This window comes from Callospermophilus lateralis, chromosome 2 (genome assembly GCF_048772815.1).
Source record: "Callospermophilus lateralis isolate mCalLat2 chromosome 2, mCalLat2.hap1, whole genome shotgun sequence".
Taxonomy (NCBI): domain Eukaryota; kingdom Metazoa; phylum Chordata; class Mammalia; order Rodentia; family Sciuridae; genus Callospermophilus; species Callospermophilus lateralis.
The window spans coordinates 43,416,845-43,429,164 of record NC_135306.1 but is presented as its reverse complement, the minus strand read 5'-3'; the positions used below and the strand labels follow the sequence as shown (position 1 = coordinate 43,429,164).

The 12,320-nt window shown below is 34.1% G+C and overlaps 1 protein-coding gene across 3 annotated transcripts in view; it reads left to right on the top strand.

The window, feature by feature from the left end:
- Ift74 (intraflagellar transport 74) overlaps positions 1-646 on the top strand; it is a 74,592-nt gene extending 73,946 nt beyond the window's left edge. For all 3 annotated transcript variants that reach the window (XM_076843365.2, XM_076843366.1, XM_076843364.1), the window contains exon 20: positions 404-646. In XM_076843365.2, coding sequence (XP_076699480.1) covers positions 404-522 — 119 coding nt within the window. In that variant the 3' untranslated portion in view covers positions 523-646. The remainder of the gene's footprint in view (positions 1-403) is intronic.
- The last annotated feature ends 11,674 nt before the right edge of the window (positions 647-12,320 follow it).

Sequence of the window (12,320 nt, the reverse complement as noted above, 5' to 3'; positions counted from 1 at the left end):
TTCACAACATGCTTAAAGCCTAGCTCTCTGGTTTTGTGTAACATAAAATAGGTGATTTGAAATGGGGAGAAATCTAGAAATTTGCCTGAAATTCTGTATTGTATTCTAGAGAGCATGGTCCTTTTGAATATTATTATTGTTCTAAGAGCAGAAATTCGGTTGAGATACATAACATTAAGTATATTGTGGATAAACATTTTTGAAACAAGTTTTGCTTATCTTAGGGTTCAATTAATGTTTAACCTGTTAAAAACAACATACTGTATTTTGGAAGTATTTTAATTGTGCATATTTTCTATACTATTTATATTCAATAAGAAAAATACCAGTATGGTTTAGTTCCTTTCTGAGACAGTTGATAAATATTTTTATTAACAGTGTTCTCCTTAACTCATGTGGTTAGTCATAGCAACCAAGAGTCAAGAGAGTGATTACCAGCCCATTATTAAAAATGTGACCAAGCAGATTGCAGAGTACAATAAAACCATCATGGATGCTTTACATAACACTAACAGAAACTGAGTCTAAATCAACTGGCAGTCTCTGAAGAAGTATCTTCTTGCCCCTGAAGTTTGTACAAGCTGACTAAAAATAGTTTACTGTTGAAAATTTCTAAAATTTTTGTACATTTTCAATGTGGTTGCTTTAAGGAATAATGTTTTAAATAGTAAAATAGTTCAATAAAGAGTTTGCATACAAAAGTGTCAACTTTTTTTCTGTTCTGTTTTTATTTGTTTTGTTTGGTGAACCAAGAGAGTAAGAAATGAAAATTGACTATTTAGATTCATTTAGCTCACCTAATCCACCTATGGCAACAAATGAGATAATTTTTTATGTCTCAACTCTAGGAAAGATACATGGAATATGATTTTTATTTAGCATTTAAATCATTAAGCTTATCAGTTTTTGCTTCTAGAAAAAGATATATAGAAAAGAGATTTTAGCATTGAACCTTCTCAAATAGGGTATATTTAATGTGTATTCTATCATACTAAAAGCCATATCAATGTATATAACATATTCTTTATGTATCAGTTATCCTAAATTAAAGTTTAAAACTTTTACATCTTTACGTTCTTAAAATATTTCTCACATATATATGCCAGGAAAAGTGAAATTTAAAAGAAAAGCTGCACTTGCAGTAGACTTTTTTGAACTATGGCTATAGCTGTTCATTTCCACTGTGGAGTTTGCATTCCCTTTTTTGTACCATTAGAAAGACTTAAGTAGATTAATTTGTAAGTATTAACCAAAACATTTGAACAGAAAATCCACAAGAACTAGAATTGTATAGTAATTAGCACAGTTTTGAAGACATTATAGTAACTACAGATGAGCACAGGAATGAGTCACCTTGGCCAGCATAAAATATTTTTAAAACTATCTTTTGTTCTGATAACATGTTCCACAAGTAGCTCTTCTTCTTAGTATCCTGAAACAAGAACATTTGTTTCTTTAAAAAATAAAAAAGAAGGCCAAAAAGTGAACTTGTTTTACATTGAGACATCATTTATGTGCTAAACATTTTATTCATATATGCTAATTTTCTAAGTAAATATTTATCACTATAAATTGTTCAACTTAATCTGTGTAAGTTTAGGTAGAGGAATGACACTTGTTGAGCTTGTTTAGGATTACTAATATAGATGAAGATCCTGGACAATGATAAATTCATTAAGGTGACATTCATGAAAGGGGTTCCTTAAATTATTAATCGGTGTTCTACCACCAACAGATTCATGGTCAGAGAAGTTAGGGAAATGTTGTTTTCTTCTTGACTATTGAAAGCTCTTAACATGATAATGTGTAACACACTCAAGAAGGAGTATATACTGTAAGGCATTTCCAAAAATGTTTGTCTTCAGAGCTCTTACTTTCACAGACCCTAGGTCACATAAGACTCGTGGTCTAAGATGCAAAAGTTTATATATAAAATAATTTCATTTCCTTGAGTCCTTTGGTTAGCTTTTTGGCTTTCTCCAGGGGATTCCTAAGTGTGTCTTTTTCTAGCCACCACAGATTTTTTTTGTGTGTGTGTGGTTATGTAGAATTTTCCACTGAAAACTGGTAGCATAAAGTGTTTATCATATTTAAATTCACAAGAAAATACTCTTTGGGGAATTAATGAGATGAAATCTGTAATTCAGTAGAAGTAACAAGTAACAAATTTTGATGACAGTTTGCCAAACTCTTCATTCATAGAGTAATTGGTGTAATTTGGTGATTAGGATCCTTTAGGGGGTAGGGGGCTGGGGTTGTGACTCGGTGGTGGAACACTTGCCTGGCATGTTTGAGGCCCTGGGTTTGATCCTCAGCACCACATAAAAAATAGATAAATAAAATAAAGATATTGTGTCCAACAACAACTAAAAAAATAAATATTAAAAAAAGGATCCTTTCGGTATATGCGTGACTGCTAAGAAATGTTTCTGCTGTCTATAGTAACAACCACAGATGAGCCAAGATATGACTTAGGCAAGAGAACTGATTCCTACATTCTCTTCAATAATGATTTTACATTATAGATACTTAGAGGATAGGAATTTGAGAAACTTGTTTATGGTAAATATTATTTATTTTCCCCCATTTCAAAGCAAATTCTAAAGCTTTACTTTTTCTTTAGTTCTTCTCTTTCTGCTTGTGTTGTTCTTCCTAGGCCCTTTCAAACTAATTACCAAATAAATTTTTACTATTAATAATGAGTGATGGGATTGGATTATGGGTGGTTTTAATCTTCCTAAAACTTTTTAGGATTTTCTAAATTGCCTATCATGTACGGCTAATACTTAGAAATGCAATGAAAATTCAAACAGTTTTATATATGTACTACTTGTTTAAAGGATGTATGGTGGTGATATGGTTTGAATGTCCTTCAAGGCTTCATGTGTTGAAAATTGCCCCCCATTGTGAATCATGAGTGTGGAAACTTCATCTAATTATGGTGTTTAGAGATTAGGCCTTTGGAAAATGATTAGATAAGGCCATAAGGGTAGAGGCCCAATGATTTAATTCTGGTTGCTTTATAAGAAAAGAGAAACTAGATTGACATGCATAGTCCCTATATCTTTTCATGTGATAATCTGTATGACCTTGGGCTCTGCCAACTAGAAAGGCCTTTACCAATTGAGGGCTTTTCTTGATCAAAGAGCCTATCTCAGGAATTTCATTACAGTAACAGTAAACTGCCTAATACAGGTAGTACAACAACTCTTTGGTCATTGACTCTGTGTAGAATTGAACCTGTCTTTACTCAGAAAATAAAGACATATTAAAAAATATATATGTGTGTGTGTGTGTGTGTGTGTGTGTGTGTGTGTGTATCATTTTAACAATAGGAAGCTTGACAGGAAAAAAATTTCAAAAGCAAGGTTTCTAGCTTCTGTTCTAAATTACTCATATGTGATATTTGGGGAACATAATTGAGCAGGATTTCTTTAAACTTAAACATGTTTTATGTGAGGGAAATTCTCACTAATGTCTCTTCCTCTCAGAGCCTTTCAACAAATCAAACAAGAATATTCTCTTTGCTGGGATAGAATTAGAGTTTAATATCTACATGAACCAGCTCTTCCTCATTCAGTCACATCACTCAGTGAGTTCCATTCGTGTTAAAATAACACCTTGAAAGTCATGTGGAAAGAAGCTGCAGACTGAACAAACACGTTGAGAAGTTTTACTAATGAAGATCAACATGGGAAAGCTAGCAAGTCTGTTTTTCCCATCCTTTATCAATAAATAGAACGAGTTCTTGATTTTTTTTTTTTTTAAATAACTGGACCATACTTAAGTCTCATGCTAAGGCACAAAATTCAATGCAGGATTAGAACTAGAGTGTGGAGTAAATATCACACTAGAGAAAATATCATTAGTACATCTAGGAGTTCTGTGGCCCTAATTTTTCTGTAGCTCTTTCCTTCTGCTACACAGTTTCAGTATAAACAACCTTAATAAATTATAGTGTTTAGACTCAGGGAAGAAATCAATGTGGTCTACTAGAGAATTGTCATAATGTATTTTTTTAATTGATACTGAATCTTTATATATTCTGGAGATTAATGCTCTATCTGAGGTGTGGATAGCAAAGATTTTCTGTCATTCTGTAGGCGCTCTGCTTCTTACTACTTTAGAAGATCTTTGATTATTCTTTGTTGCCTTAATATATTCTTTCATAACGCTTTGAAATTACTTCTTGCTCTGAAAATCTCCTAACCTGTGTTGGAAAAACCTAAGCTATTCTGCTTGGTCATTTTCTTTGTGTTCCTATAAGTCAAGTGGTTACACATAAAGGAGAATCTGTGTCACAGGAGGGAAAATAATACTCATTGGAGAGTTCAACATACCCAATATACAGGAGAGTTTAGAAGAAGCATGAGTCAGAAGTTGTCTATTACTTAGAATCTCAGGCACACTAGATAAGGCTTTCATAAGACAAAATTTAAAAAAATGAAAATGAAGTCTTCAAAATTAACTTGTTTTATTTCAAGATCTTCTGGTAATCATGATAACATGATAAAGCCAGGGGGAGACAGATTTAATCAGTTGAGGTTATATTTGGCAGAAGGAGAAGAAAGAAATATTACTAAGTTAGCCATTTAAAATTAGAAGACAATAGCTAAGCTGACTAATGAAACTGAAATATTATCTCATATTCTGTTATTTTCAACAGACAAAAATCACTGTATTAGAGGAAGTCTAGCCTAACATGAAGGTGAAAATATTTGATACAATCCATAAATTCAATCTGAATGCTTTTTATCAAAGGAAAATATGATTCATTTTAAAAAGTTTTTCTCAATCTTTAATTAGCTTCTTGTTGAAATGAATTTTCCCTTAGTTTACTGGATGTAGGGAGAGCTTCCTTAGTGATTGACCAACCCCCATCACTATCTACCCCCATTCCAAGGACAAAGCAGGGACCTTGTATCTCAGGATTAGGGGAAATGGTTAAGCAGGAGAGGAAAAGAAAATTGCTTTTCCAGCTTCTCCAACTTCCCATGTAGCCCGCAGTGAAAAGCAAGCATCCCTTGGGAGGAAATAACAAAAATGCCAACAGTAGATGGATGGATGAAGTCTGGATCCTTGGAGTGTATATGAGTTACTGCCTTTATGATGTCATGTAAGCATCTGTCCTTTACTTGCTGTGGTTATCAGAAAGTCAAATGGCATTCCCCTTCTGGAGTCTTCTCATGAAGCCATTCTTTGGCTCAGTTTCTTTTTCTACCAGAAATATCAAAGTTAGAAAAGAAGATCTAGTGAAACTGTAAATGTCCAATTGCTTTTATTCCTTTTCCTAGAGGCATGCTGGAGGTAGCCAGTTAGATCATAAGAGATATTCATAAGACACCTCAAGTGGCAGATGATTAAAGGAGTACCAAGTAATAGGAGGTAAGCAAATTTCTTACAAAAATATCACTCTAAGGTGCTCCCACCTCATCCAGAAAACAAGCTCCAGAGGGAAAAAAATGTTCAAAATTTCTCTCCAGTACCTTTTCATTGAACATAGATTGGATTTCTGATACAAATTTGCATAACCACACTAATTTTTCAGATTTTAAATTCCCAAAATATTTCCTTTCCCTCACCAGTAACTTCATTTAGCATAGCATTGAGCCGGGGACTGAAGCCATGTCTCTCACTTTTTCAGAACTGGAATGTGAACTGATGCAAATAATTTTTTTAAAGTATTTCAAACTGATTTTCTGAAATTCTATACCAAGATAATGTACTGACATAGTTTGTTCACTGCCTCAGAAGTTATAATGCCAAAAAAGTGGGGGTGGGGCATTTCCAAGACTGCAAAGGAAATTTAGTACTAACAGATTATTTTCCAATAAAGGAGAAATCCCTGGGATTTTGACTACCACATAAAGTCAACCATTTTCTCTGTGTTCTACTAGTCTGACTTTATTCCCACTTCTTCCATTGTGGTAGAATCACCCACCATACAAATATGGTTGGACATTTATTTAAGTATCATTCACGGAACTATCATTCTAATCTCCACAAAGATATCCCACAGGTGGAAAAATGTCCCTTGATATTGCTCAAGCTAGTCCCCATTCCCATGGTTCTTTTCCTTCATCACCTTGCTCCTCTGTTATTAATGAGGAACGCAGCTCTGAAGAAGTGTCTTTGCTGCTCACTATCTCAAGGACTCTTGAGAAATTCATTCAACTTCCTGAGCCTATATCCAGAGTTGTTATAAGACTCAATGGCATCTAATGTGTGTGAAATTTCTTTGTTTATAAAATACTGTATAAAGTAGTTACTATATTTCTTTAACTTTTCCATCACTACTGCCCCCACACAAACACCTGTTAATGGTACCATTCTTCTCTCAAAGAAACATGTATCCTAGAAGCATAGTTACTAAGTTCCTCTAAGAGAAGTCCCCTCTATGCAAGTGTAATTCCTTCACTTGTTCTCATCATACCTTTTCCAAATTCTTTAGGAATCTTCCTCTGTTGTCCTTCTCCTGTGGCTTTAATCTTTCTTTCATCAATTTCATCCTTAAGCATAGAAACACCTTCCCTTCTCTTTCTTTCATTAATGTCACATTCAGAGTTCTTCAAATGCTACTCTACTTTAAATCTTACTCTTTTTTCTAAACACTGAAATTACCTCTACTTCACTGAAATTACTCTTATTAATATTCTCAGTGATATATTATTACTAGAATTAGTAGACTGTTGTTTTATTTCAGTATAATTTCCATATAGTGTTGTAGCATTATTAACCTCTCCCTTCTTGAAACATTTTACTTCACACTTTTTTATGATTTTATAATATCACTTTCATTTAATTCTCCTTTTTATCCACTCCTAATTTTTTTTCCCCTAAGGTATCTCTTCTTTGCTTTATAGGAGACTGAGGGAGTTTTAGTTTGCCAAATTAAATAAATTCTTTCCCCTTGGCTGTTAGAATTATCTGAGTTTCTTGTATGTCAGACTAATTTCAAATTCAGTAATTTTGTGATTGAGATAACTAGTGAAAATAGGATCCTAATTAGTTAATTTCCCATACACTTGTAAAGTGTCACTAGATGTAGATAATTTTTAGAAACAGCTAGCATGGATTGTTTCATCTAAAAGTATAAAAATCTGCTGCAGCAGCAATAAAAACAATAAAAGTTTCATTGCTAAATATGCCCTGAATATGATTTGTATAATTAATTGTAAAGTCCCAGGGTTATTTGAATATCTTATACTCATCCTGTATTCATAGGGCACAAGTATTTCTTCCTTCCTCTCTTGAGCCAGATGCCAGGTGGTAGGAAGAACCTCTCACTTATTTCTCCTGCACTTTTGAGGTCTTTCATCAGGCTGTGGGTTCCCTGTGAACAAGGTTGGTGTCATAGTCATCTCTGTCCACTCTGCCAAATAGACCCTTTGGCACATGAGCCGACCAGTGAATGCTTATTGCACTGAATTAGTTTGAGGTAAGATAGACTCAACCAAAAACTCATAGGAGTAATCCAAATTAAAAGGGCAAATGCCACTTTGGAAAACAATTTGAAAATTCCTTGAAAAGTTAAACATGGGGCTGGGGATGTAGCTCAGAGATAATGTCTACTTGGCAAGTACAAACCCTGGGTTTGATCTGCAGCACCACATACACAAAAGTTAAATAGAGAGTTAGCAAATGCTAGCAACTTCTCTCATAATCCCCTAGAGAATTGAAAACATATCCACATGAAAGTTTGTATACGTATGTTTATGGCAGCATTATTTATAGTAGTCTAAAAGTAGAAATAACCCAATTATTCATCAACTGATGAACAGATAAATACAGTGTATTCACACAATGTAACATTATGCAGCCATGAAAAGGAATGAAGTAATAATACATGCTAAAGTATGGATGAGGCTTGAAAACATGCTAAGTGAAAAGCTAGACACAAAAGGTCAACTATTATAAGTTCTACTCATATAAATATCTGGAATAGATAAATCTACATATTATTAGTGGTTGCCTAAGTATGGAAAGCAAGAGAGTTGAAGGCACAATGTTTATTTTGAGATAATGAAAATGTTCTAATATTGATTATAGTGGTGTTTGCACAACTGAATATTTAAAAATTAATTTTATACTTTCATTGGGTGAATTTTATGGTATATGAATTATATCTGAACAATTCAAAAGTTGCCAGGTGTGGTGGGACACACCTGTAATCCCAGTGACTCAGTAGGCTGAGGCATGAGGATTGCAAGTTCAAAGCCATACCCTGTCTCAAAATTTTAGCAACTTAGCAAGACCCTGTCTCAAATTTTAAAAAAGGGGGGCAGGACGGGGCTTAGATGTAACTCAGTGGTTAAGTACTCCTGGATTCAAATCCCCAATTCCAAACACACATATATGAAACTTTAAGCAAACCATATTAACCATTTGGTTAATGTAGAAGAGATATTTAATAAAATTATTCATTACTATCCTTTAAAAAGAGTACTTCAAATAGTCTCTTGGATTCTGCTTGGAAGCAGAAATGTCTAAAATGTACCCTAGCATAATGACTATAATCTAAGGGAACTTTTTGAAGCTTATTCAAAGACAGGACTGATTTCTGTTCCTCTGGAGATGGATGGATGGATGGACGGACAGACAGATGGATGGACAGACATATGTAGAGAGATGATGATAATAGATGAGGCATAGGATTTTACTCATATACTTTTTTGGGGAAAAACCGAAGAGTACCAAACTTGCCCTTCTGTAAATATAATTGAGATAGTTCTTTGTGTAGTACTGAAATTGATGAGTATTTTGATAGTTTTTTAAAAATATACTTTAGAGATCCAGGAAAGGTGGCACATGCCTGTAATTCTAGCTACTGCAGAGACTGAGGCAGGAGAATCACAAGTGGGAAACCAGCCTGAGCAACTTAGTGAAACCCTGTCTCAAAAAAAAAAAAAAAAAAAAAAACCTTTAAAGAGAAAACTTTTGACAATTTTAGTAATTGATTTAATCTTTTCTTTTAACTGCAGTTGAGGAAATATCTATTGTGTCCATCATTTAAGCTCCCATTTATCACATTTATCAATCTGCTATGGTCAACTCTTTGTTATTTCTAGGCAAAACTTTTTAAAATAAAATTACTTGATTTTCTAGGAAGGCATATAAGAAGACATAAAACATAAAGATGCTGCAACTTAGTCAAAATTTAGAGCACCTGTGCAACTTGTCCAACTTATACAACTGTTAGTCATTTAAATCTCTGTGGTTTGTGTGACATTTGGAAAATGGGAGACAAAACTATTTTTTTCAGGGAGTTAGTGACTAAGTAGATAGTGTTTTAAAATATTTTGAATCAAATTTATTTTCTGCATAAATATAACTCAAACATGTTTAATAAGCTATCTGATCCTATGGAAAGAAATACTACCCTGATGATTTAAAATAGCAGTGTCCAATAGAAACAGAATGTGAGCTACAGATGTAAACCAAATATGTAAATTTTAAAAACCCTATTACCTTCCTTTAAAAGGTCAAAAGAAGTAGGCCAAATTAGTTTTAATGATATGTTTAATTTAGCAGTCTAAAATATTTTCATTTTGACATGTAGTCAACAGAAAATTATTCATGACATCTATTTTACATTATTTTTTTCATTATAAATCCCTAAGATCTGTTGAATATTTTGCTCTTGCAACACATCTTAGTCTGTAGGCACTGACTAGGCACATTTCAAATACTCAGTGGCTACATGTGGAGAGTGGCTATAAATTGAACAGCATGGGTTTAGAATTTAGAGGTTTTTATTCTGATATCAAGGGGATGAGCCACTGGAGGAAGCCAAATGGAAGTTGTTAAATACAGGAAGTCTGTCCTGTAAAAGGGAAAAAAACTTTTTCCTATGTGAGATTACAATCTAAAGTAGGATTTTTTGTATTTCCTTTGATTACTCTTCAGTTCTAGATATATTTTATTGAGGAATAATCTAATTGGCCCAAGAATAAAAAATATAAATGCATATAAGTATGTATATAATTAAAATATGTAACAGGAATATTTTAGATACTATATTCCGAATGGGCCTCGGAAAGAATCTGGATAACAAATATCACATAAATTCAGTAATTGAAAATATCAGAGGTTTTGGAGTTGGTGTTTACACTTAATAACTCCAGTATTTCAAGATGTTTGCAGTCTTTATTATATTCATAGATATTTCACATGATGCCATTATCAATATTTTCTTCATTTATGCATGTACCAAACTAGTAAATGTTCATTACTGGAGTTGGAAAGCTTTGAATTATAGAATTGTTCTTAAAAAGCCTCTGAATTAAGACATTCTTTGAAAAGAATCAGTACATAGATGAGTTTTGTTATTTTTTTATTCAGTTTCTTCCCCAGTGATCCCATCTCTCCTGCCAAAAAGCAGTATACCAAAAAGTCTGTCTGTAATTCTCAACATGCATTTATAATAATGGCATGATTTCTTGACACTCAGCAAATTATAAATTATTATTATTCAGTATGTGAAATGGGCTGGATCCCACAAATAAACTTTATTTGTGAGTCTGCTGCCATGTGAGCTGTATGACATTCTCCCTGCCCCCTTCGCAGGGAGGGCCTGGCTCCCCAGGCCTTCCTCTCAGCCTCACAGATCTCTGGCACTAATATCAGCAGAGGAAGGAGTGGGGATGAAGCTAAGTGGGTTAAAACAATGGGGAAGGGAAGAAGACAGAGTAGGCAAAGTACCTTGTGACCTTAAAATAACGAGCTGTGTTTTCCTGTGTGTCTGCTGAACTGTCTTTAAAGACAATTCCAAAAACGAAGCTATAAAAGTGTTTAGAATAAAGGCAACATTCTTGGGCTGAAAACCTGCATTACTAAGTTGACTGCATTGGAAGCACAACATACATTTGAACATGCCTGAAGCAGATTTCACTGTGTTTGGAAGTGAGAAATGGGGGTGAGGAATAAGTCTTAAAACTTAAAAATCATTTTTTGTGTGTGGTTAGGGATCAAACCCAGTGCCTCCTACATGATAGGTAAGTACTCCACCAACTGAGCTAAACTCCGAGCCCCTGAAAATCATAACTTATATTGCAATCATTTAAAATGATTGGTAAAAGACAAAGAGTCCCTCTGGCTTCCAACTATTATCAAGAGGTACTTGTGGGAGGCCGTCTCTCCTGCTAGTCTCTTGTGTAAACCTCGCTACCCCACCAGCTCGAGGCAGGAGCCGGGGAGGACCGTCTCTGACCTGGTCAAGAAAAAGGTAAATTGAGTTTATGTGTGTTTATTTTGATCTCACTAGTTAACTTCTATGCTTAGAACCTCTAGTATGAAGCTAGCATGCTGGTCACGCGGCAGATTGGTATTGAGGACTTCTTGGCTAAGATAGACATATATTTCTAATTTTGTTGATTGTAGTGAAATTCACCTGTGTGCCTCTAAATTTTCAAAAATTTTTAAGTTTTTTACATTGAAGCAAAAACAGTGAATGAGCAAAGAGTGAAAAATATGTGCAAATAAGATTTCCAAATCACTGGGGGTAGACAAATAAGGTCTCCAAAGGTGTCTACATACTAATTCCTAGAGCCTGAAAATACATTTCCTCCCAAAAGAGATTTTTCAAATGTGAAGAAATGAAGAATCTTGAGATGGAGAGATTATTCTGAATTATCCAAATAGACACTAATCACAACATCCTTAGAAGAAGACAGTCCATGTTAAAGAGGAGCTGTGACAATAAAGATAGAGAGAGGGTAGAATGATGAACTTTGAAAGTAGAGGAAGGGACCATGAGCTGAGACATGACAAATAGTCTGTAAAAGATACACAAGGTAAGACAACAGTCTCCCCTAAAACCTTAGTATTCTAATATCTAGAGCTACATGATAATAAATTGATGTTGCATTAAGCCACTACATTTGTGTTAACTTGTTTCAGCATAGTTAACTGAAAATATGGCAGCTAGTTACCAGCCAAGCATTAGAGCACCTCCCAACAAGATACGGAAGTATAATATTTTTACCTTTATGCCTGAAATAGTTAGCAAGTAGTTATCCCAAGTAACTATTTTCAAGTGACATTTATGACAATATATGATTTAATTTTATCCAGGTTTTTATCCAGCTGAGATACTGTTCACCAGCTCAAACTATAAGCAAAAAGTAAGTCTACACTCCAGAACCAAATTGACTCATTAAACATACTTTCCAGACCAAAGAATACTAGCTCTACTAACCATCAAAAAGAGGGGACTGTGTCTTCCTGAAGGAAAAAATGATATTTTTATATAAACCAATCTAGGAGAGTTTCATATGCAAGAAAGAAATTAGCAGACCATAACTTCAGGATTTGGCAGCAGC